General features: G+C 40.4%; 1 protein-coding gene across 3 annotated transcripts; it reads left to right on the top strand.

The window, feature by feature from the left end:
- The first annotated feature begins 3,821 nt into the window (after positions 1 to 3,821).
- On the top strand, positions 3,822 to 26,540 carry arvcfa (ARVCF delta catenin family member a). 3 transcript variants are annotated; one of them, XM_086300748.1, is made up of 16 exons: positions 3,822 to 4,066; positions 12,840 to 13,016; positions 13,634 to 14,250; positions 15,586 to 16,064; positions 16,137 to 16,320; positions 16,420 to 16,537; positions 18,124 to 18,289; positions 19,080 to 19,097; positions 19,224 to 19,295; positions 20,107 to 20,234; positions 21,559 to 21,709; positions 21,795 to 21,987; positions 22,257 to 22,368; positions 22,699 to 22,786; positions 23,845 to 23,924; positions 25,605 to 26,540. In XM_086300748.1, exons 1-16 carry the CDS (start codon positions 4,046 to 4,048, stop codon positions 25,695 to 25,697), a joined length of 2,697 nt encoding a protein of 898 aa, XP_086156874.1. In that variant the 5' UTR covers positions 3,822 to 4,045; the 3' UTR covers positions 25,698 to 26,540. The 3 variants fall into 3 exon arrangements, with proteins under 3 accessions (XP_086156874.1, XP_086156875.1, XP_086156876.1); XM_086300750.1 differs by lacking the exon at positions 3,822 to 4,066 and adding an exon at positions 4,088 to 4,291; XM_086300749.1 differs by lacking the exon at positions 19,224 to 19,295 and having other exon boundaries at positions 3,823 to 4,066.
- Positions 26,541 to 27,200: the final 660 nt, after the last annotated feature.

Here is a 27,200-nt window from a genome sequence, read left to right as displayed (position 1 = left end):
AGACTCTTTGTGCCACAGCAGCTCTTACTGTCATTCAGCAGTGAAGCAATTTCTCTATTCAGCCTGTAGACAAAATACAGAAAAAACTCCTTGAGTGAAATTTGCGGTTTAGACTTATTTAATGCTTATGTGCAATCTGTTGCAAGTTTAAGATCTGAAATATGGAAAGAAGCCCACAGAAAAAGACAGATTAGTCTTGGCTCACAGATTAATACAGCTGGCATTCTGTACCCTTAAGTGTAGTAAAGTCAAAGTAATTTCCCAAAATTCACAACCTTGTAAATGTCAATAAATGTCATCAAATTCATTTTAAACATTAAAAGGCCTCATCCATCATAATTCACATTTAAAGAGCTCAGCAGCGTCATTCTCTCACACTAACTCAAATTCATCTGTCAGTATCAAATATTAAATCAGGTCACTTATAACTTGAAATAGGCCTGCATATATTCATGTTTTTTTTTAAACAAACTGGAACAAATTGAGACAAGGTTTGGTCAAGATGTAAGATTAAGATTTAATAGGTGTTTGGTTTAAAGAGCACTCTCTAGGTTTGTGAGCTTTTAAAAAAATCCATCTCCGTCCCATTCACAAAGTTTTGCGCCATCTGCTAACTGACTAATAATCATGTTTGGATTTGTGACCAAACCCTCTCTGAAATCCTGCACCATACTTTTCTTTGTCATGATCCCTGACGTGGTACCAGGATCTTGTGTTTTTATGGCTTGAATTTTTGTTTACTATTTGGTTCTTAGTTTTGTTTAATATTTTGATTCTGATTCTCATTCATTCCTTAGTATTTCAATTCCTTGATTATCTCATGTGTATAAATAGTCCTTCCCCCGAGAATTTGTCTTGTCATATGGTTACCATTCTGTTTGCTTACTTGGTTTTATGTTCTTTACTTTATTAAACTGTGTGTAGGACTTCTTTAGTTTTGTTCATGGATTTTGCAAAATCCACATTGATTGACTTGTACGTTTATATCAGTCTGCCTCTTTGCACTCCTATCCAGACTCAACAGCTGTAATAGTTTTCATATCTACAGTGGATAGTGATAGTGAAGATTATTTTAGGGGGAAAAAAATTGGCAACAAGGGCATGGAGTTCACTAGAGTTTCACAGGGTGCCACTGGAATCCTCTTCCACTCCTCCCTGATGACATCATGGAGCTGGTGGATGTTAGAGACCTTGCGCTCCCCCACTTTCCATTTGAGGATGCCCCACAGATGCTCAATAGGGTTTAAGTCTGGAGACATGCTTGGGCAGTCAAGTACCTTTACCCTCAGTTTATTTAGCAAGACACTGGTCTTTATGGAGGCGTGTTTCGGGTCGTTATCATGTTGGAATACTGTCCTGTGGCCAGGTTTCTGAAGGGAGGGGATCATGCTCTGCTTCAATATGTCACAGTACATGTTGCCATCCACAAATCCATTCCCTCAATTTACTGTAGCTCCCCAGTGCCAGCAGCACTCATGCAGCCCAAACAATGACATCCTACCACCGTGCTTGACTGTAGGCAAGACACACTTGTCTTTGTACTCCTCACCTGGTTGCTGCCACACACCCCTGACCCATCTGAACCAAATAGGTTTGTCTTGGTCTCATCAGACCACAGGTAATCCATGTCCTTAGTCTGCTTGTCTTCAGCAAACTGTTTGCAGGCTTTCTTATGCATTATCTTTAGAAGAGGCTTCCTTCTTGGAGGACAGCCATGTGATGCAGTGAGTGGCGTACGGTCTGAGCACTGACAGGCTGACCCTCCACATCTTCAACCTCTGCAGCAATGCTGGCAGCACTCATACATCTATTTTCAAAACACAACCTCTGGATATGACACTGAGCACGTGCACTCAACTTCTTTGGTCGATCATGGCGAGGTTTATTCTGAGTGGAACCTGTCCCGTTAAACTGCTGTATGGTCTCGACCACCGTGCTGCAGCTCAGTTTCAGGGTGTTGGCAAACTTCTTATAGCCTAGGCCATCTTTATGTAGAGTAACAATTCTGTTTTTTTCAGATCCTCAGAGAATTCTTTGCCATGATGTGCCATGTTAGACTTCCAGAGACCAGTATGAGAGTGTGTGAGAGCAATAACACCAAATTCAACACACCTGTTCCCCATTTACACCTGAGACCTTGTAAAACTAACTTGTCACATGACACGAAGGAGGGAAAATGGCTAATTGGGCACAATTTGGGCATTTTCACTAAGGGGTGTACTCACTTTTGTTGACAGCGGTTTAGGCAGTAATGGCTGTGTGTTGAGTTATTTAGAGGGGACACCAAATTTACACTGTTAAACAAGCTGCACACTGACTGCTTTACATTGTATCAAAGTGTCATATATTCAATATTGTCCCATTAAAAGATATAACAAAATATTTACAAAAATGAGAGGGATATATGTATGTACGTGTATGTATATATATATATATATATATATATATATATGGATGTTGCTTTGATTTTCTTTTGCTTTTTTTTTTTAAATTTCATGAAAATGTTGTATTAAGCATAATCTGTTGATCTCTGAGACATAAAAACGAAGGCTCCTCTGGAAGAGCCACATGAGTGATTTCAGTAGATACTCCACTGATGTGTATATTTTAAATGAAATTGCACACGACAGGTTTTTCACTAACAAAGGATTACGTGAAATGACAACGAGGCAAGGATGATTGCCTTACTGTTAAAAGAAACACACTTCAAAGATGCAGATGTGTTAGATTAGAGAAGGACAAGCTGTAGACTGTGAAAGACTATGCAATATGAAAGATCAATGATAGCGAGGGGTTCTCTTAAATCAATAAGACAGACAGCTGGAGAGCACTGGTCTGTGGATGATAGCAAATCATTTTTTATGTGAATTACTGCTGTCTCAGTACAAGTGGTCTGGTGGAAAATTGGAAGATGTCCTGGACTGCTTTTTTTTTTTTTCATCTGAGAAAGTAAGTAAGACAGAGGACTTTATCATGATCTAGTCGAGTGGTGGATTATGCCTCAGATCAGCTGTGATATTCACAAAGGACATCTGCAATGAGTAACTCAAAATTTTATGGCGATGACACCTAAAAAAGGTGCAGCATTTACCTCACCTGCTGTTTTAGTGTGCTTTTTCTTTTTTTTTGTGGGGGGAGGGGGGGGGGCATATAAACTAAATGATAATGAATTGAGCAGGTAAAGAATGGGGTGGCTTTGCTGGCAGACAGTGATAGGCTGTGAAAAGGGGCTTGATTTGTTTGTTTCACTTTTCTGAGCTAATCTTTTAGTTCACTAATCACGGAGCCTGTTCCTCTGTCCAGTGCTGCATGCAGTGTTTAGCCATGCTACCATCCCTCCACTGCTCAAATCCCCCTTGTTCCTTGTTATGCTGCACATGGGTGACATAGTACTGAACTAGTGCGGGCTGCTCTGCTCCAGCTGCATCAGCTTGTGAGCCCACAGGGAATGGTGTGTAGCTGCATGTGTGTGCATAATACACACTTGTAAGTGTGAGTGCATGTGTGTACACGTGTTTCCTTGGACCAGAGCTGGCAGAAAATATTGGGGAGAGCACAGGGATTGCGGGGCTCTGCACTTACCTAAGCTCGGCATCACACAGTTGATTCAGCACCTCGCTAATAGCACACACATTAACTGCAGTACAGATCAGAGGAGGAGTGCAGTAATGAGAGAGAGCCCCGCGTTCATTCTTGCTCAGAGCATGTGTGCGTGCATTTGTGTGTGTGTGTGTGAGAGAGAGAGCGCATGCGAGGGAACGTCTGTGTTGAGCAAATGTGTGCATGGTGCGTCTAGTGTGTGTTTGTGAGAGAAAGAGTAATAGAGGCAGAGAGAGGGAGAGCGGGAGGGAGAGAGGGAGAGAGAGAGAGAGAGTGCGCGGACGTGTGTTAGTGCAAGCAGGGAGGAAGGATGGCTGCTCATGTCTGAACTGCCTCAGATGCTGAAAGAGAGTCAAGGCAATATTCAGCAGAGGCAGAGAAACAGAAGTCTCACTGGGGGACGCATCTTGTTCATCATTTGTGGGGAAGCAGAAAAGGTTTGGCAATGCCTGCTGAAGTGAAAGAGGTAAGTGTGTGTGGTGGAATGGCTCTATTTGCTCTGTACCCTCCCTCTTTTTTTTTTTTTGCCCATCAGTTTTTTTTCTTCCTGCAGAGAGAAAACTGTAGCAATCCACAGCTTTGCATTCTGCCTCTGTCATGATGAATGAAAGAGGCATCAGTAGCTTCACCTCCTTACCTCTCGCTGCTGGTCGGTGCGGTCTCCTTGCGTGCATGGGGACATGACGCTAAGGTCTTCATCAAGTGTGCGCATGTTTGTGAGTGTGCTCGTGTGAACATGCATGCTTTTTTGTTGTTGTTGTTGGCAATATCATGAGGAGGATCATATCTGATTGCATTAAGAGGAAAGGTTGTTCCTCTTGAGGGGTGTGGGGGGTGGCGGGGGGGGGGGGGGGGAGTGATGCTGCACACTGCTAAGTGCATTGCCATGATGTACTGTATCAGTGAGACATTAAATCTGACCATGCAGCATTTAACTATTTGAGGATCAGCCTGTGATCAGGAGTGAAATCTGGCTTCTGATGGAAATGTTGAGGAAGAATTTCCTCTCCCCATTTTTTTCACTCTGGATTGTCATTTTGAATCAGTATTTCTTTCAAACAGAGAAGCGTGGCTACATCAAGCTTAAACATGATGCATTGCATAATGGCCCTTCTGCAGGAAACTGGCCACAAATAAGAGGAGTTTATTAAAGCGTCTGCCATTTCAGTGCAATTATTCTGCACATTTGCGCTTAAGCATCACTGATTCAACAGATAGTAGAGGGCAGATGAGTTGTGACAAAGTTGTGACTAATGTCTTCTGACATCAGCAGGCTGATGTCATGTTTTATTATCCCGTGGCAGCATTACTGTTTCAATCCTCCGTTCGGATAAAGACAAGCTGTCTGTTTAAGCAAATTTATACCTCAGTTTGATCACTCCTAAATGACTTTGACCCTCACATGTAAATGCAATCAAGAATGCCTGTTGTTCTTTTTTTGAAATAGACCTGAGACCAGATTGAATCATGGCTTGTGTCTGTCATGCCCTTGAGCTGGTCACCAAAATCTGAACTTAGTCAGCATTAGATCAGCCTCTTCCTCCCAAAATAAAACCCTGAGTGCTGCTGCTGCTGGCCTCGATTCTGAGAGTTGATGGGAACAAGATTCTAATCATGTCATTCTGTCCCTGCACCACTGCACCTAACATCTATATACTATAACTCGTTTTTTTCCCCCTTTAAATCTCAGTCGGATTCAGAATCATCATCTTGACCTATTTGGCTCTGCGAGCATACTTAGTGATGGTGCAGTGAGTTATTTAAATGAGCTTTGACTCACAGGGGCCTGGCCTTCCCTGGAGCTTGAATCAGACAGAGACAGCACACAGGCCACTGTCCAGCCTATTAACATCCTGCAAATCCTTAATCAAGCCTTCTGTAGAGGACAGTAGTACCCCTTCTGTCTTTTGGCCAGGCCTTCATTTAATGCTGCCTAACAATATCCAATCAGCCTCCCCCAGAGGTGTTCAGGCTAGGATCATCCCCTCACTGCCAGTTTCTCCTGGGTGACCCTTTCATCTCCACTCCCCACTGACACATTTTGCACATGGATATGAGGGGCTCTTGTGAGGTGAGGTGTTTGAAAGCGAATCAGGCTCTCTTTCGCCCTCTCCACACATTCAGTTAGCTGCTCACTGCAGCCTGATTTAATGCAGTGGGTTTTAGTTCTCGCCTCTTGTTCAGTTTAATGCCGCAGCCTCAGAAAGAGGAAAGCTTGGGGAGATTTAACAGTTTATTTTGTTTTATCTCAGTATATTGTGCATGTGCCGTTGAGTGATCACGGGGAAAATTGATTTCGATTAGTCGGAGGACTTGTTGAGGATGGTTCACTGATGATGCAGTTGAATGATTTTCTTCATTATAAAAGATTTTAATTGTACTCTACTGTTTTGATTGGGCGCTTTCATTATTGCCTGTATAATTTTAACTCTTCACTCAGAGGGTCTTGAAGACTCAAGGATGTACATTAGCCATTTATTACAATGAGCAGAGCCGCTAATCAAATTTCTGCAGACACATACTGAAATAAATGTGAAGTTTAAAGTCAGCTGAAAATGTGTTTACAGTCAAAAAGTTCCTCCAGTTATTTCTCAGACCAAGATGTTCAATAATTAATCCACTCTGCTTAATGAAACCAGTTTTGTTAAATTGGAGAGGAAATTTAACTTCTGCCTGAAATAAACAAGATTAAATTATGGAAATATCCACATTTTGTACCAGAGCAGTAGCACAGCTCAGGGCTCAGAGATGCTAAACCACGTTTCACCGATTTGTTTTAAGTAATTAACTGTCTGAGACTCGTACAGTGCCATTACAGTGTCGCTCTGCTCAGAGTTTTGCTAATGGGCCATTTCAAGAAATTCTTACTTAACACATTGTGAATAAGGTAGATACAGTTTTTAACAACACAGAGGAACCAGTATTACCTGCATGATGTTTCAGCCAGTGGAGCTGATCTGATGCATACTTAATTCTGGGGAACTCAGCATTATCCCATCCACTTCAGTTTGCAAGCACCGAAGATGGGGCAGTAATAAATATACAGTGCTGTAAAAAAGCTTTTTGCCCCCTTCCTCATTTTCTGATTTATTTATTTGCTGCATATTTCTCACACTTTCAAGATTCAGAATATCATAGAAAAAATAGTTAAGAATACATTTAGTCTAATTAACATTAGACTAAAATAACTTTAGTAAGCTCTTGAACTGATGGCTGGTGATTCTCCTTCAGGATTTCCTGGTAGAGAGAAAAATTCATGGGTCCATCAATTATAGCATATTATCCAGATCCTGAAGCACCAACACAGCCCTAGACCATCACTGTATATTATTTTTAATATTTTCAAATCAGTCTTGGGGATCATCAAGATGTTTTTTGGAAAATTTGGGACAAACCTTTGTGATCTTTTTGGTCAGCAGTGGTTTCTCCTTGAAACTCTTCCATGGATCCCACTTTTCCTCAGTCTCTTTCTTATTGCTGAATCGTTAACTCTGAACTTAGCCAATGTGAGCGAGGCCTAGATGTTATTCTGGGTTCTTCTGTGACCTCCTGGATGAGCTGTCCTGGAGTCATTTTGGTAGGCTGGCCACTCCTAGAAAAGTTCATAACTTGTTTTTTCCATTTTTTTGATTACGGCTTTGATTAGGTGGTTCGGGAAGTCCCAAAGCCTTAGAAATGGCTTTGCAACGCTTTCTAGACTGATAGATGTCACGACTTTGTTTCCTAGCGGCTCTTTGGTTTCTTTAGATTGTGTTTCCCCAGGTTATCTTTGTCTAATAATAAAAATAGTCTGATGATCTGAAACATTTGAGTGTGACTAGTATGCGAAAAACTAAGAAATCAAGGGCAAATACTTTTTCACAGCACTCTCTTTGCTTAGTCTTTGAAAGCTTCCTTGTAAAATTACTGTCAAATATATATTTTTTTAATATTGAAAGATAATTTAGCTCCCTGAAGTCATAATGTTTTAAGTTTTCACAAGTGCCGAGAAAGTTGGCTGATAACTTTATCAGTTTAAATAAGGGGAGTAGTTTCTCAATTTTAACGGGAATTGAGTGTGAAAGTTCAGGAATTACAGCTAAAACAAATGGAAGCACACTCCAGTGCACATAAGTAAGAAAGCAATTATGCATATATCCAGGGATTCTAGATATTTTTGATTAGATTACAAGATGGCAGAAACAAGCCAACTGATTCTGTATTGTGCACTCTAGTATGCATATAAGGCTTCCTTTTAGGGTTCCTTATTATGTCGCTACGTTTCTTTTACTTTCTCTCTCTCTCTCTTTTGTGCATGATGGGCATGATCATGGACAGAACTGCCCTGAACCAGCTTGAGTCATTGTTTTCCCAGTGGACATTTTGCCCAATTAGATTACAGTTCACAAAAAAGCTCATACACAGAGAGATTGTTGTGTTTTTTTTCCTCCAGACTTATATTATTATTATTTATATTAGTCTAATTTAAAAAGTGAGTATATTTTTCATCAGGAATTCACAGTTTGTGTTTTGAATTACATAAATTACATGATAATTGAAAGGAGATGAGCTCTCATCACTGACTCTGCTCACAACCCAACATTAAGTGCAGCTTCCTTATTATGTGCAATTGCTTTAATGACACAGTATGCTATCATAATGTTGTTTACTAAATTGCAATGTCCCTTTTAATGTATTGTAAGAATTATGTACATTAGAGCATGGACAGCAATATATTTCTCAATTTTAGGCAGTTGGATTTAATTATATACTATCAAATATGTATATGTAAATATATCCTATATATTCTTATGCATACGGTTGAATTTTGGTCAGACGTCTACACACTGTCGTCATGGGCATGAGTGTCATGATAATTTGGGGTGTTAAATGATATCTTCAAGTTGTTCCTTTTCCAGGGTGGAATGACAGCACATATCTTTAATCACTTTACAATACAAGAATAGGCTGCACAAGTGCACAAGGTTCTAAGTCTTTTAAATGGACAAGGCCAGGGCTTATTAAATTCTCATTAGTGATCATGATTTTCATGAGTGAGTTTCTCTTTGCCAGCATAAAAATGATTTGTTTGATAGCTCTCACTGGACTGACCAATAATCAGAACAATGAGAAATCCCAAGGAACTCAGTGAAGATCTAAGATGAAAAACTGGAGATTTATGCAAGTTAGGAAGGAGCCATTTCTAAAAAACTGCTTATTCCAAGATCGTTAGTGCAGACAATTGTACTTAAAACATTTGGATGTGTCACCACTTTCCCAAGGTCTGGAAGAAGACCCATCTAAGGAAATTGGTTAGATGTTCAGGAATAGCCAAGACTCAAGTGAAGTTTTATGGTCAAGAGACAATGGATGAGCTATTTGACAAGACGTATATTTGGAGGAGTACAGATGAAGCTTTCAAACCTAAAAACACGATACTAGCTGACAAACATGGTGGTGAGAGCCTTATACTGTTGGACAGTTTTGATCCCAGTGGACTAGGACTATCTCCAAATTCTTCAACTTCACCTTAAACCAACAGCTAGATAGCTAATAGCACTTTAGTTTGGTGTTCCAGCAGGAAACGATCCTCCCAAAAAACAGGCTTTGGAATAGATAGAGCAGGTTAGCATAAAGCTCTGGAATAGCCTTGTCAAAGTCTTGACCTCAACCTGTCATAAGGAGTGTGAAGGTGGAGAAAGCAGACTTCGAGGACTTAACTAAAACAAAGTGGAGCTTTTATTGGGGCTGAGGCAGGAAATTCACATGGCTAGAGTCCAGATATTGGAATAATGATGTGGAGGACACACAACAGTATGACACGACAAGGAACTAAGGAAAACTGAGGGCTTATATACACACACAAGGTAATTAGGGAGAGAAGACACAGATGAGAAAAAGAAGACACAGGTGAACAGAATCAGGTGGTACAGCAATATAAAGATAAGACAGGAAATGCACAAACAAGATAACATTGAAAACACTGGGTCCTAGGCCCAGGGACCCAACCACAGTAAGTACTAAACACCAAGTGATTAAAGATGGAGAGCTGACAAAAAGACATAGGAAAGACATGATAATTAGAACTCAAGAACCAAAATATAACCTTCCAAAAAAACAAACAAACTATAAACTCCAGCACATAATCCAAAACAACATTACAAGAACATAGCAAATCATAAATATGGAAATTCTTAAAAAAGGACCAAGAATTACAAACTCAAACCCTAACTTGAAACTACAAAAATGTATGGACTACGCTTGAAAGCTGGACCAAACAATTTACAGTGGGGCAAAAAAGTATTTAGTCAGCCACCGATTGTGCAAGTTCCCCCACCTAAAATGATGACAGAGGTCAGTAATTTGCACCAGAGGTACACTTCAACTGTGAGAGACAGAATGTGAAAAAAAAATCCATGAATCCACATGGTAGGATTTGTAAAGAATTTATTCGTAAATTAGGGTGGAAAATAAGTATTTGGTCAATAACAAAAATACAACTCAATACTTTGTAACATAACCTTTGTTGGCAATAACAGAGGTCAAACGTTTACTATAGGTCTTTACCAGGTTTGCACACACAGTAGCTGGTATTTTGGCCCATTCCTCCATGCAGATCTTCTCGAGAGCAGTGATGTTTTGGGGCTGTCGCCGAGCAACACGGACTTTCAACTCCCGCCACAGATTTTCTATGGGGTTGAGGTCTGGAGACTGGCTAGGCCACTCCAGGACTTTCAAATGCTTCTTACGGAGCCACTCCTTTGTTGCCCGGGCGGTGTGTTTTGGATCATTGTCATGTTGGAAGACCCAGCCTCGTTTCATCTTCAAAGTTCTCACTGATGGAAGGAGGTTTTGGCTCAAAATCTCACGATACATGGCCCCATTCATTCTGTCCTTAACACGGATCAGGCGTCCTGTCCCCTTGGTAGAAAAACAGCCCCATAGCATGATGTTTCCACCCCCATGCTTCACAGTAGGTATGGTGTTCTTGGGATGCAACTCAGTATTCTTCTTCCTCCAAACACGACGAGTTGAGTTTATACCAAAAAGTTCTACTTTGGTTTCATCTGACCACATGACATTCTCCCAATCCTCTGCTGTATCATCCATGTGCTCTCTGGCAAACTTCAGACGGGCCTGGACATGCACTGGCTTCAGCAGCGGAACACGTCTGGCACTGCGGGATTTGATTCCCTGCCGTTGTAGTGTGTTACTGATGGTGACCTTTGTTACTTTGGTCCCAGCTCTCTGCAGGTCATTCACCAGGTCCCCCCGTGTGGTTCTGGGATCTTTGCTCACCGTTCTCATGATCATTTTGACCCCACGGGATGAGATCTTGCGTGGAGCCCCAGATCGAGGGAGATTATCAGTGGTCTTGTATGTCTTCCATTTTCTGATGATTGCTCCCACAGTTGATTTTTTCACACCAAGCTGCTTGCCTATTGTAGATTCACTCTTCCCAGTCTGGTGCAGGTCTACAATACTTTTCCTGGTGTCCTTCGAAAGCTCTTTGGTCTTGGCCATGGCGGAGTTTGGAGTCTGACTGTTTGAGGCTGTGGACAGGTGTCTTTTATACTGATGATGATGAGTTCAAACAGGTGCCATTCATACAGGTAACGGGTGGGGGACAGAAAAGCTTCTTACAGAAGACGTTACAGGTCTGTGAGAGCCAGAGATTTTCCTTGTTTGAGGTGACCAAATACTTATTTTCCACCCTAATTTACGAATAAATTCTTTACAAATCCTACCATGTGGATTCATGGATATTTTTTTTTTCACATTCTGTCTCTCACAGTTGAAGTGTACCTCTGGTGCAAATTACTGACCTCTGTCATCATTTTAGGTGGGGGAACTTGCACAATCGGTGGCTGACTAAATACTTTTTTGCCCCACTGTAAATGAATTCTAACACAATTCTGCCAAGAAGAGAGTGATCAAATATCCACCTAGAACGATCCCAGAAGCTTGTCGTTAGCTGCCAAAAGCATCTGGTTGAAGTGCAACTTAGGCTACGTTCACACTGCAGGTCTTAATGCTCAATTCCGATTTTTTGATCAAATCCGATTTTTTTGTCTGCTCGTTCACACTACAAATAAAATGCGACAGCAAACGCTCTCTAGTGTGAACGCTCAAAGCGGCCCGCATGCGCAAAAGAAGATGTCACACACAACGCGCTCTGTTTAGACCCAGAGCAACAGTATTGTTTGACTGATGGCCCTTAATATAAAGACTTCGGTCTTCACGTTTCCCAATTTTTGCTTTAAGTTATTTTGTTATTTACATAATAATGTAAATAACCTAATAATGATCCTTATTGCCGTTTAAGAGAGGAGCGGTGCTTCAAAGGATAGCTGTAGATTTCTGTCAGAATCTGCAGATTATACAGTACAAATAAAATGTTTACGTTGTCTTCCCAACAGTTTCACTGACATCCACACTGGATGGCCAGGAAGCGTTCGCGATGTCTTCTCGGGCGCTTCTCTGGCGCTGATAATTGGCTTCAGTCTTGTGTCGGTGACGTAAAAGGCGGATTTAATGCGACTTGACCGTTCAAACAGCAGTCGCTTTCTAAAACATCGGATATGTATCGGATTCAGTACCACATACGAAAGTGACCCAGATCGGATTTGAAAATATCGGATTTGCGCCGTTCACACTGTCATAGCATGATCGGATATGGGTCGCATAGGGTCAAAAAATCGGATTTGATGCGCTTTCGCCTGCAGTGTGAACGTAGCCTTATTAAGGACAATTTGGTCTGGATGTACTACAGTTGCACTGTAGTACATACTTTTGATTGATTGGCAAGTATGTATGATTTTAACCTTTATGGATTCCACAGAAACTTCTGCACTTAATTCTTGTTTTTTTAGCATGACATTTGTCTATGATGAGTGTATTTAAGCTTTTGACCACAACTATATATAAAGATAGAATGCGCTATAGTTAGTATAGTGACAAAGCAAAATGATGGGCAATTGTTTAACAATTCATAAAACAGCCACTGCCTGGCTCCCCACCATCATCTGCTCAGCTGTGTTGATACACTGCTGCATGTGCTGCTGGACAAACTGTTTCACAAAACCTATTCTAAATTACTTTTTCTGAATAATGTTATGTATTTTTCCCCCATTTTTCATATTAATCAATGCATTTCCTAGTAAAGCTGACTAATTGATTGGGTCGGGTTGTACACAATACACACCATTAATGTGATCACTGACAAAGCTTTACGTGGTTCTTTTTTTTAAATTATTTAGGAGCAGAGTGCAGAGGGGCCTCCTCCACTGTCTTTGTCCCAGGAAGCCAAAGAAGGAGCTCTGGATAACCCATCAGCCAGTGACGAACTGGACACGCCCACTTCCATTGCCTCTGTGATGACCTCGACCAATGAAAGCTCCACAGAAACCGACACCCCACAGCAGACAGACACTGAGGTTAATGACTTTAAGGTCACACTTTGCCACCACCTGGTAACTTAATGCACCTTGTTAATGTAGATTTTGATTGATTGGCAAGTCCACAGACTTAAAAGGTGTATTAATCATTGGTCATTGAATTGAATATGGTTAGTTTAATTTGACAATAAGTTATCGTACACTGTACAATCCAAGAGTTAAAGTAAAAATCAATTTACTACACCAGACAATTAAATTTCCAGCAATTGACTCTGCTTCCAAACAGTGGCTGGGCCTCAACTTCTTTTGCTGGATTCCAATCTGAACTCATTTTCAAATAAGGGGAATTCATTATCCTTTGGCAGAAACAAAGAAGTCATTATTTACTGTAGGCTCACTAAGCCAGGGATGTGCTAAAAAGATGATGATTGATCATCACTATAAGAAATGGGATATGCCGTAGAGTTAAAAACAAAATGATTAACACACTGCAGGTAACAGAAACAATTTTGTGCAACTGCAGTACATCCAGACCAAATACCTCCCGATGTCACTGTAAACATCAGTTTTCTGGGATTAAAAGGAAAGAGAGAAAAGTGGGAAGATTAACACAGATTCTGAAAAGACTGGGATAACAGCCGCGTCTATCTTTGTAGGAGTCCAAGGCTGTGGAACAAGAGGGTGAAAAGGCCACGAGTGAGACCCAAGAATCTACAGAGATACAGCAGGAGAACCTGCAGACATCAGCCTCACCTGATCTCACATCACCATCAGTGGTTCGAGATGACGCTACCACTGAACAACCTACTCCTGAAACAAGCACTCAGCCCTCTGAGGCTGTTACACCAACCACAACAACCATCAGCACTACCATGGCACCCCCACAACCCCAGCTGATAGTGCAGCCTTCTGAGCCTCAGTCAGCTAACCCAGACAGTCAGAGCGCAGTGTACGCCCTACCTGATGCCTACAGAGGTATCGGTGGTGACTTATGTGCAGGATATGGAAGCCTGTCCCGAATTAACCTCCATGGCTACTGGTCCGCCAAAAACTTCCAGTCAGGGGCTCACTACACCTTACCCTTCCTCAGAGACAGCTACGCCTCTGCAGGCCTGAGCAGCCAGCCAGAACAGGACGGCCACAGTGAACGGGGAGAAAACCCTGTGGATATGAAGACCAACCACCCACCTCTAAATTACCCAACACTGGGGGGAATCCACCAGTTTAGGCCAATCACCACCATGGAGCTTCTCAGGGAGCCCTCGAGAACCAGGTAGGTAATGATACATTAGATGACATGTTACGGATCCCACAGTGTGTTTCTATTTTTGCATTGTGGCCTACAGATGGGGACAAATACAGATCAGTCCTTATGTAGATAATTTGAGGGGAGAATTTGTAATTTGTAATATGTTCGTGTTGGTTTGTCAGTCAGTCTCTACACTATAGAGGTGAAGATTTAACAGGACATTCTTAAGTGAAGCAGTTGAGCGGGTTTGGTGTGGAGTGAGTTTATTTAGGGCAATTTATGTGTGTGTTTTGAGGAGGGGCTAGTCGGAGGTGAAGGAGCAGTTTGGTTTATTGAAATATCAAGAAGGTCTCTGGTAAAGAGTTCACCTTTTACAAATGGCCTCTACAAACTGAAGCTAATCTGAAAAGCCAGTTGACCTTTGACATTCATAGCAAGCATATATCCACACTACAACTGATTAGTTTTTCTAGCATGATTAAAGCAAAAGGTTATTGACACGTTTTCTAGAAAAATTCCTGACAATTTCCGAAAAAAATATTATAAATCTCACAACCTAACATTTTAAATATGTACATCTAATCTTTTATCAATGATAATACTATATACTAAATTATTTACCTGCACAAACATCCAGATTCTGTCTTTGCTCCAGTCTCGAGTCAGCCTGGATAATAGAAAGACAGATGGACAGCAGTTAAGTAGCAGCTGGTATCAATCGGTGATGGCAGCCTGCTGCAAAGTTGATAAATAAGGAGGTTTCACCTGTTATTGGCTGCCAGAAGCTTTTCCTTCGCTCGCGCAGACAGACAGAACTGTTTACCAAAGATACAACACTTGTAAATTTACTGAAGCTCAATCTATTAGACACAGTGATTGTAATGTGAATCTGCTTAATTAAGGCTGTTGAATTTTAAAGAATATGATAGTTTTTGGGAAATGGTTCACTTTCTTGTTGAGAATATGCAGACGAAAGATGGCACCTCACATACAGTACTATGAGTCTGAAGCTATGTGATTGTTAGCATAGCTAAGCATAAATTCTGTATGCAGGAGCAAAGAGATAACCTGGCTTTTGTTCAAAGGTGAAAAAAAAAAAGCTAAAGTTTTAAATTTGTGACCACTACACAATCAAAAGGCACAAGCAAATTTAGGCACATTGTTTATTAAGCTACAGAGGAAGAGGTAAGCAGCTACTGGCTAATTTTGGTACTGGTACTAGCTAAAAAAACGCTTATTAATAATCTCCACTTTTAGCAAGGAAGTAAACACATGTTCCAGATGACTTGATAAATGAGATGTATTTTTTATCAATCCTGATACACACATGAATGTGTGTGTGTAAATCTGTCTCTATAGAAGTGGCTACGACGACGCCTTCATGGCACAGCTGGAGGGGAACCTGAATCCTTTCTTTCAGGCCATGTGTCGAGCGCAGACCCTGCAGTTACCCCACAAACGAAGCAGCATGGTCAGCCTGGACAGTATCCGAAGAGACCCGCGTTGGAGAGATCCCAACCTGCATGAGGTGATCTCCATGCTCAGCCACCCAATGGACCCGGTCAAGTCCAACGCAGCAGCCTATCTGCAGCACCTGTGTTATGAGAATGACCGAATAAAGCAAGAGGTCCGCCACCTGAATGGAGTGCCAATTCTGGTGGGACTATTAGACCATCCTAAGGCAGAAGTCCACCGCAAGGCCTGCGGTGCACTGCGCAACATATCTTTCGGGAAAGACCACAATAATAAGATGGCCATCAAGAACTGTGATGGAATCCAAGCTTTAGTTAGGCTGTTGAGGAAGACCAGCAGCATGGAGGTCAAAGAGTTAGTGACAGGTATTGCTGATTTTTTTTAAAGCTACTTCTTCAACTTTATTCTTTATTCATAATTGTATTCTATCACTGCAGGCACCCTGTGGAACCTCTCATCACACGAGCCACTAAAGATGATGGTAATCAACCACGGACTTCAAACACTGACTGATGAAATCATCATCCCACACTCAGGCTGGAAGAGAGACTTAGTAGACCCCTCGAAACTGCAGAGCGCCGAGTGGACCACAGTCTTCAAGAACACCTCTGGGTGTCTGAGGTAACCCTGCCGGCCGTTGTGGAACATATGACAAACAGCCGGTAAAAGCTCACTTGTGATGGAGTTTGTGCAGCTTTGCAAACAAAGTTGTTTCTGCAGGAACGTCAGCTCAGATGGGGCCGAGGCTCGACAGAGACTGAGAGAGTGTGAGGGGTTGGTGGCTGCGCTCCTTCATGCCCTTCAGTCAGCTGTTGTCAACAAGGACACAGACAATAAGGTCGCTGCAGTCACTACTCTTATTTCAAGTTTAAGAATAAATAAAAATCTAAATGTAGCTTCTAATGATGACAATTATTTCTCAAAGCTGCAGAGAAATGTAACCATGCTTAAAATTGTGACATCATAACTGGTGATGCTGGTGACTCCTAATATACAACAGTGTAGCTGCATATTTGTGACATTATCACTGACTGCATGTTTATACACCATATAGTTTTTTACCTTAATAACCCCTATAGCTACTTACACCTCTACTATACAGTCATATACATTTTTATCAACCACTGTTTATCAACCCTTTAACAAAGTAGTGAGGTACTTATAATTGTGAATCCAAACAGGTCTGTGGGAGTCACTTGATGGAATGATTAATTGCTTGTATCGCTCTTGGGATGAAAAGATGTACTGGACATGCCCAACAAACGTGCCCGACAGATGAACTTCAGTAACTCTTCAACACTACGAGTCATGCTCCAAACTTATTTAAAATGGCCTTTAGTATTGTTGCAATTCATTTTACCCAGCTGACCTGTCAGTGCTTGGGCCAGTTTGGTAAACTTCACATTTACTCCACCATTTGGACACAGAACCTAAACGTCTCAGCCATGTACCCAAGAAATGTAACTAAATATTGAACTATTTTTTCCACAGCTCTCCCAATCTTTGTACAGTTTTAGCCGCATAATTTTGACTTTTAAATTCTATGCCCTTTTCCTTTTAAAACGACTTTTCATGACTTTTAGCAGTAGAATAAACATAGCTATCTATAGTGTTCATTTATAAAATATTTATCTACTACTTGACTATTACAGTTAGTAAAGTATTTTGAGTTATTTTGAACCTGCACAGCACAACAAGTACACCATGGGTATAAATACCCCTCTTTATGAAATGCCCATAAAACTTAACAAGGGGGATTTCAAGTGCTGCTCTAAACAACAGTTTGTAGAAATTCCACTTAGGGAAAACTGTTTGTGTTGCTCTCAGTTTGTTCGTTTCAGTGTCAGTGGACAGGTGATGGATGGGGTATATCGGGATGTATTGCTCCGGGCCACAGATTTTTTTTTCTCTGATCCTGCTATTGGGAGACCGGAGCATAAAATCTTTAAACCCCGGTCATGTTGGCTTATTACTTGAGCTCATTGTTTAGGGGTAAAAAATGCTTTATTAGTGTCTGTCTTTCTAATTAAACCCGTGTTTAGTCTCTCTTACTGTTTAAGTGGAAGTTCTGCTTTTATTTTATTTTTTTTAAATGTTCTGTCTTTTAGAGTTTAGGGATGGTTTGTGAGTATATTTATTGAAGTACTTTAACTATAAAGTACTTGAAATAGAAAATCCACTGAAAGTCAAGTTGCTTTAGTCTCAAATTTAAGTTAATATTGGAAACAGCACCAGATTCAGACGGTTATTAAACGTCATCAAATCTAGGTATGGATGAGGTTCTTCAAAGCTCTTGAGATTTTCTCAAAATTCTCCTTTTTATAAGGAGACTCTAATCTAATGTCTCTGATGTGGTATTTAAAGAATAATTTTTCTATACATCCTTTTTTAAACTGCAATCTTTCATCACTGCTCTTCACGTAGTCGGTGGAGAACTGCGTCTGCATTCTTCGGAACCTGTCCTATCACGTTCACAAAGAAATACCCGGAGCGGAGCGATTTCAGGAGCCCCACGGAAATCATCTCATGAGATCCATCGGGCATCCAAAGAAAAATGAAACGGACTGTTTTTCAGGAAAAAGACCCAAAGGTTGGTAAGATACATCATAGCACGTGTGACTCAAAACTAGGACTCTATGCTGTATACAAGGTGAAAATGTCTAAAACATATCCGCAGTAATTTTATGAGGGATGGACAGTTTACTATCAAAATGTTTATTCTCTTCTTCCTCCCTTTTCAGTGCTTGGCACACATTTTCTGTACTAATATTCAGCGGGATACATTTTGTTTGTTTACACTTTACAGCTGTAATCTCTGACCAGATCGTTCGTTTTGCCTTTTTTGCTGTTAGGCCTCACATTTCTTTATTATCCCTTTATGCCTCTCAGAGTCTGAATATTTCATATTCCTGCAGACAGAGGAGCTGATAATAGATTTTACTTTTTGGCTGGAATGCAAGGTTCAGAAATTGGAAAACGCCTAGATATGTTTTGTTACATCAGTTATGCAATTTTTGCACCATGCCACTGATGCAACAATAAGGACAGCAAAGGCTGGACCATTATTTTTAACATTATATACCTAAATAAAAATTAGACATGTTGCTGAGAATTAATAGGCTGCAGCACTCTGTGGAGAAGGAAACAACTTAATGGGGAACCATTAGGGTTTGAGTTAACAGTGATTTAAAGTTTTATGGTTCTCAGCAATGCTAAAGCTGACAAATACCCCTGTGAGCAAAACATTAGCCTGATGAGTTGCTCAGTGTCTCGCTACACGGAGGAGCCATGTGTTTTCTGCTGATGTGTCCGTTTTTGCGGCATAATTACATTGTTCTGACATTGTTCTTTCTTCTTTCCCTTCAAATCACATTAATCAGAAGAGTGGTTCAATCAAGGTCAGTCTGCTTATTCCTCCAGAATCTTTCCGTAGCGGTGATGTTGTGATACCATGATCAATTTGTTGACATTATCTCTGACTAAAAACCGGTGTTTGTGTGCATGTGTGTATCTGTGATGTGCAGGTTGGAAAAATGGATTTATGGACAGAAAATACAGTACATTGGATTTGCCAAAATGTACAGAGCTAATGAAAGGTATCCAATAATACAGTAATAAGCCTCACACTGCACTTTAAATACAACAAAAGTAGAGTACCTTTGCATCAGGCTTACTGTAAATAGCTGAAAGGTAACTGTATTGAGAAGGACTTCCACTGTCTATCATTATTATCAGTCATCAGTACCTGCTTTCTGCGTTACATTATTTGCTGTGCGAGCATGATTTTGGCATGGCCTCAAAGAGAATTCATTGAAATGCAAAGCCACACATCAGCACCTGTGCCACTTGTAGAAAATTTCATTACTAAAACAAAATAGCCCATCAACTCAAAGACTGAACGTTTTATCTGGCGTTTGCTCAAAACACTGGATGACCCACATGTCTTTATGTGGTATTGTATAAGATAAAAAAAAGAGAAAAGAACAGAAATCGCTATTGTACCGTATGCTTGAATACTGTATATGTGGATCTGGCTGTCATTAGGAAAGAGATCAGAGAACAGCTTATGCCTCCCACGCTGCAGTCTGTGAATGCAAATCAGAATGACAAGCATGTTATGGTTCAGGGTCAGCTTTATTATACTTGTCAGGCATCCAGCAGCCTCCGCTCCCCTGGCTTAGTACAGAAAAAAAAGTCTCTGCAGTAGGGAGTCAGCTGGAGTAGTAATTTTCTACCACACTCTTCCATTAAACAATATATATTTAGCCCCTGACCTACCAACCTGCTGACCTGAACTGACCTACATAGACAAACGTCTTGAACACAAACATATATTTGCAAACTGGTTTGGGATCTTCTTCTTCTTTTTGTTTTTTAGAGTAATATTTCTCTGACTTTGTGTTCAAGGGTTGGAGCTGCTGTACCAGCCGGAGGTGGTGAGGCTTTACCTCTCTCTTCTCACCTGCAGTCACAACCACAACACCCTGGAGGCAGCTGCAGGAGCGCTGCAGAACCTCGCTGCGGGACACTGGGCTGTGAGTAGATAGAAGAGTTATCTCTTATACGCACAACTACCTGGGTTGCTGTTGTGAAGTGTTTAAACTTTAAATGAATGCAGTTTTAATGTGACACTTGCTTTGATTATACTCTCTATTGTTATAGAGAAGCTATAAAGAATATAGCTAAAGAAGAGCCTTAAAAAGGGGTGTTGAAGAGGTTGGCACTGTCGCTTCGCAGCAAGACAGCTCTTGGTTCATATCCCAGCTGGAACCTTTCTGTGTGGAGTTTGCTCTCCATTGTGCATGCTCCAAAGACATGCATGTTAGGTTGATTTGTGTGCTGTGGATCTGGGTTAGATGAAGTACTGCGTGACTGTAATGCTTCAAACGTGACTTGCTGTCTGAAATGCTTTGAGTGGTCAGTAAGATTACAAAGTCACTAAATAAATGCACGTGTATTAGGAGAAGAGAAGAAGATGCTTAAAATAAAGTTCTATCCTAAAGAAATACCGTAAGTGAATTAAACTGGAGCGATCGATTTACCCTCTATTCCAATCACTGCAGCAATCACAATCAAAAGAGACAACCTCTTCAAGTCCTTCCTTGGGGATATGCGAAGCTTTCTTTTCTTGACTGGTTGGCTTTGTTTTTTCAGGCGACATCATTACGCAGCTTACTCTCTAGTCTGACCGTGTCATCGGCATCCAAAATAGCTTTTGCCGCTGTGTCCCCCGCCCCCAAGTGGGTCCATAGGTCTTCTAACTAATGTGCTTTGTAACATATAGTGCACCATGAATGTCACTACCATTTAAGAAGAAGGCCACTCCAAAAATAAAATGACTTTTTTTTTTTTTTTTTTTTTTTTTTTTTTTACAGCTAATCATGTCAAAAGAGAGCAGATAAAAGTGCATAATTGGATTTCTTATTCATTTATGTATTTATTTTTAGATTTTACCAGTGTAGTGGTTGGCACATTCGCCTAACCATGTTGATCCCAGCTGGAGATGCAAATCCCTTCAGGAAGGGCATCCAGTGTAAAACATTTGCCAAATCATGTATGTGGAGCTACCCGCTGTGGTGACCCCCTTGTGAAGGGAGCAGCCAAAGCTGTATTCTACCTTACAGTTTCAAAATTTATACACTTAAAAATCTGGTTAAACCCATTCAGTTTATACCAAGCATATTTTCCTTATTCAGTCATTATTTGAATAAACAAACATTTATTTTTTATATTTCAGTGGAATTTCACTGGAAAATATTGCTTCATGTTTATGAGGGCTAAGAATTAAGACTGACCAAACAATCAAAAACCACGACGTCTTCCCTCTGCTATTTTTCATTTCTGTGTTTCCATCTGAAGTGGTCCAGCTATATCCGGGCGACAGTGAGAAAAGAGAAAGGTCTGCCTATTCTGGTCGAGCTCCTGCGCTCAGACGTGGACAAAGCTGTGCGAGCTGTGGCCATTGCTCTTCGCAACCTGGCTATGGACAGAAGAAACAAAGATTTAATAGGTACAGGTTTCTAACGCCTGTATACGTTTGGCTCTATTCGCATAGCCGAGCTAACATTTTCATCTTTGTCTGTCTCTGGTTGCAGGGAACTATGCTCTGAGGGACCTCGTCGGTAATCTGCCGTGTGGGCAGCAGCATCCAGCGAAGAATCTCGAGGGGGATACGGTGGTGTCCATACTGAACACGATTCACGAGATCATCACAGATAACCCAGAGAACGCGCGGCTGCTCATTCAGGGTCATGCTGTGCAGAAGCTGGTGGCCATCAATAAGTCAAGGTTAAAAACCGAATCTTATACATCTACACATTTTTAAATATATAAGCTTAAATAATAAAAAAAGGCTGATCAACTAACATTTTTATAGATAAAACAGAAAAAAGATAGTATCATCGTAGTTTTATTGGCCGTAATATCTTCTTAGACTTCTGCCTCAGTGCATCGTCTCGCCGTGTTCCAGTGCATTTAGAGTTTAATCATTGAGACGTTACTGTCTTAGAGATTTCCTCTGCTTATTTTATACAATATCTAATATGATCCGTTGTCAGCCAATCAGCGCGGGAGACAAAGGCAGCCTCCCATGTGCTTCAGACAATATGGGCCTACAAGGACTTGAGAAACACTCTGAACAAAGCCGGCTGGAACAAGAGCCACTTTAAGGTATCTGTGTTGATTTTGTGCCAATTTAAAACTTCAATAAAAGATTGATTTTAACACAAGCATGATCATTCAGACCTTTTTACACATGGCAATGCATGCTGCCAAATAGTTATAAGGAAGAAACAAGAAGATCTGTGTGGAAAAAAAGTAAAGAAAGAAAGGTTGAGAGTGTATTTTTGGCCTTGATTTATATGCAGAAAAGCAGTGTTTATAGTAAGCTTTAAGCCACTTAGCAGAGGATTTCAGTGTCGTGCCACTTTATAAAATTAGAACATCACAAAAAGCAAACCATCTGTCATCCAGTAATGTTACATTTGTCGTCTTTCAAAGCCCACAACTACCGGAGTGCCAAAAAAACCCAAGAGCGGAAAGCAAGGAAGTGATGACATCACTTTGCCTCTCATGGACAAAACTCAAGGTCAGAAAATTGCAGCGTGCATTCCTTCAGTGAATTTTTATTAAATCATCATCTAAATGAGAAAAGTGTCCTCTAGCTCTGGGAGTAAAAAAGCTGTCAAACACACTGAGGTTCTTCTCATGTCACGGACAAAGACATAACATTCGCAGTCCTGGACTACATTCTTCTTAAACACTGCCCCCAAACCAGTGATGTGCCGCCAAGGTTATCAGTGCACAGACTCGGCTTATTAGCCTGAACAGTCTCTCCTGGAGGCAGGACAGGCTCATGCATCACCAGTCACATTTGATTTCAGAAGGACACCCACTTTCCCACGTCAAGAGCGACCTCTAGCTTCCCCTTAAACAGGTTTACTCTGTTCTCTCTCAGGGCTGTTTTGCAAAACATAAACACCACTTAAACATCCTTTAGGGGTTGGTGAAGGGTGGAGGATTTTGGGCAATCTTCTCAGTGAATGATTGCATTTAAATGTTTTTCTCTGAGCTTTTTGGTTTTAAATGGCACAAAGCAAATTTGTAAGGTAAAAGTTACACACCTTTTAGCGTGTATGTGCCCCCCCCCCCCTAAACACATACTAAATAAATGAATAACATGCATAGAAATTGACATGAATATAGTTTATCTTAATTGCTTATTAGTAAAAAAAATCCTGTTGAGTGAAGATTTATGCATTTAAGATGGGATTTTTTTAGATTAAGACTGCCACACACTGACTGAAAACGTGTCTGATTAATGGTTATAGATTTTTAGGCTACTCATAAACTCTTATTATCACATCATCATGTCTAAGTGTGCAATTATCTTCACTTTAGTGGCCCCCAAAATGTCTAAGGTGAGGTTAAATTCTAGTGTTTGTGTAATAGCCTTGTCCTTGTTACTACTGGGAGAGGCTCGAGCCCCTCAGTGACCCTGGAGTGGAATAAAATGGATAGATGGTGTTATTATAATGCTCACAGCACCATAATGATTACAGCTGTCACTGGAGATGCAAAACGAAGCTGATCAGTATCAGTTTCAAGAAATGATACTATTGATATAATAGGATTTTTCTCTTGCAGATGTTTATTCAAGCTTGGAGCCAAATGATAGAATTGGAGATGGAAAGGCGCCCATTGTTGTGGAAAGAGACACTCTTCAGGTAATCCGGCTTTTTAACATTTAACACTGACTTTGCTTGGACCCTTCTGGTGCTAAATAGATGTAGTATTGTGCAGAAGTCTTGAGTAACCTGTTAATTTCATTATATTTTGCTTCCAAAGAGCCACAGGGGTCTTGAGCAATAGTTCTCTGGGCTTTCCGAAGGGCCTTCATAGTTTTTCTTTGGACATTGGCTGCTTTCTCACTCGTTTCTAGTCCAGTCCTTGTACCTGACCATTTTCACAAGGTTTTTATTTGGCCCTTCATCAGAAATGGTCTCTATGGAAGGATAACTGTCAGGATGCTTTTCTTAAGGAAGGGAAACAATGAAGTATTTCCCAACTACAGAAAAGTAGTTGGGGAAACAGAAACAGTTGCCTGAAAGTCAGTGGAAACAGAAGTTATGGAGTCTCAACTCTGAATTGGAAATTTCGGTTTCATCTAGCCAACACACTCGCAACGCAGTAAAAACACATACGTGCATAGAAAAACAACAACAATGACACCCTATCAGTCGTGGATTGGCCACCCCAGAGCCCCGACATCAACGTTATTGAAGTTTGATCTATCTGACAGAGAACAGAACAAAAGGCAGCTAACATCCGAAGAAGAGCTTTAAATGATACTGGGCTGTGCATCTTTACAGGATAACAGTGCACAAAGCCTAAATGTTTAAGTTCTACTCATTTTAATGCTTTCATTTAATGCTTTTCTGATGCTTTAAAGAAAAAAGCATTATTAAAACCTTGCTCTGGATGCAGGTTCGGTTTTTCCATTTTTTGAGAACTATGTGAGTCCTGTAGTTACTAATCAGTTATTAAATCAGTTATGCGAATGTTATGTCTTTGAGCCCTGCTCTCATTCTCAGGGTAGCTGATGAAATGTTTAATAAAGCGAAAAAGAGAAGGATATATCATCATAGTTTGAAAAAAGACACGAAAATAAATTCAGGTTACTCGAGTCAGGTGCACACAGTCAGTTTTATTGTGATAAACTGTTTATGGAGATTACAGTAGGAACAATATATGACAACCAACCAGTTTACAGCACCTTACAGTAAATCTTGTATTCAACAGAGCACAGTGCAGTCATTTTTCTTTTACAGTAAGAAACTTTCACAAATGCACTTTGGACATTTTAGGAAGAATCTCATCAGGATAGTTTATATAGTTGTCCTTTCTCACATGTAACACACAGCTTCATGGACATTCATACTCTTTGAAATGCTGTTTGTGCTCAATCGGCCGTTTGCATAGACCATTCAGGAGGCTGACCACGTGACAATATAAAATATGTCTGCAGTAATTGCACATTGGCACACTCCAATATCACATTATTTTTTATTATTAGGTAGCTGACAGGTTAAAGACGTGCTAATGTTTGAGATCTCAGCACCAGACATTTGCATTCTCGTGTGCACTTTCTGTCATGTGATGCCTGGAAGCCTTCTGGGCTGTGGGCTGGGCTACTTGTGTGAACGGTGCTTTATGCAGTCAGTGCACTGAAAAAAACAAAACAAACGGTTGCAGCTGAAAACTGACAAATATATCTGCCATTTTACTGTAATTTAACAGAGTAACTGCTACAGCATGTAGGATTAGCAGATTGAAACTTGGTTACAGAATTTTGTTTTGAAGGATTTCTTTCTTGTGGCTTGTTTTTCTCATGCAAATCGGCCTAGGCGATAAGTGAAAGAAAGCACTTCATCAGAGCTGGCAGGCCTGCTGTGGGCCTCATGGATAACAAACCTCCACCACTGGACTCCTGGGTGTAAACGTAACAGCACGGCCAATCAAACCAGTCAAATCCTGCAGAGACATTTTCCACTGAGGATACCTGGACTCGTGCCACCTGAACATTCTTGTACAGAGAAACAAACAGATCCACTTAAAAATGATTTCCTTTGTTTACATAATAATAATAAGATGTGCCAAACGCCTACATGTATCCTTGTTTATTTGCTGATAGATTTTATGGCTTTTTGGGATGCTATAGGTGTACTGGATTCCTGAAATTTACGAGGGATTAAGTATGACATATGAAATAGCCCAAATATGCAAACTGCGGTGAATCATAACTCCAAAGAATATGACATGTGCAATTTGTATTTTACTCCTTAGCTACAGTATACTTCTTGTTTCTCAAGCTATTCAATTCTAAAATAATGTGGATTTGATGTTGTTCACATCAGTAGGTTTTGGGGTTACAATAGATTCTGATCTAAGTTCATTTCCGAACTATTTTTGTTAAGTGTTTGAGACATGTAGGAGGATTAAGGCTATCACTGACCTAACCATCAAAAATATACTTGGAATTTTGTTTTTCTCGATTAATCTGAGTAAACTGTATGGCTATTTGCCAATCTCTGTGTCTCTATTCCATTTGTTTCATGAGAGGAAAAATGGGATTGTACATGTGTAACAAAGGACTGTTAATATTCTAAATTTAGGCATTTATATTGTAATGTTTATTGTAATACTCATGTTATTAATTAAAAGTTATTTATGTGTATTAGCAAAGACCAGTAAGCGATCCTACATTCAATACAACTCTGCTTAGCAGTGTTCCTTTTTGCATTGCGATGTTGAATGAAAATGAAAATAAATTATGTGCATAATTTCTCATTTCTGCTTTTCTTTTTATTTTCCAGACTGAAGTTTATGCCGTGTTCGGTTTTATCAGTGTGCACCTGTTAGATTAAACACCTCCCACTAGTCAGACGGATTTTTTTCCCGAATGCTTAAACAGTGATTATTGAAGCCGTCTTTCTGAAAGCATTCACACTATGACACTAATTTGTTTACCAAGCATGCCGAAACTGAATGCTCATTGTCTGCTTTGCACTCAGTTTGCAATTTTGCGACACTCTTTTCTACAGAACTTTGAACACAGCAGCACTCCAGGCGACGCTTATAATCTGCCTCAAGATATCATTACATATGATGGGAATGACATTTGGCTTTGGTTTTCCTTGAGGAAAGCTAGGAGAATAATTTAAGCAAAAAAAGAGTGCCTATAGTTTCAAAGATAGTGTCAAAGACATCAAAGATTATTTAAACAAGCCCATTAATAGCTGTATTAGACAGGTAACAGATGAAAGTAATATATAATATAGACATTAGTCTTTAAAATATCTCATAAACCAGCCTACATACAAACAGTATTTTGAATTTTTTCACATGTGTTCCGGAGCAGGGCTAATTCACAAAACTACTCCGCTGTGGATACAAAAATCAAATAAAACCATGCACAAAAAGGATTATGATTTCATCACCCT

The sequence above is a fragment of the Aulonocara sp. 'chitande type north' Nkhata Bay genome, linkage group LG7 (assembly GCF_057382095.1).
Source record: "Aulonocara sp. 'chitande type north' Nkhata Bay isolate Kocher_YH1m ecotype deep benthic linkage group LG7, A_spYH_male_GT1.1, whole genome shotgun sequence".
In the NCBI taxonomy this organism is placed as follows: domain Eukaryota; kingdom Metazoa; phylum Chordata; class Actinopteri; order Cichliformes; family Cichlidae; genus Aulonocara; species Aulonocara sp. 'chitande type north' Nkhata Bay.
The sequence above is the reverse complement of the archived record's forward strand: the minus strand, read 5'-3'. Positions and strand labels throughout refer to the sequence as shown.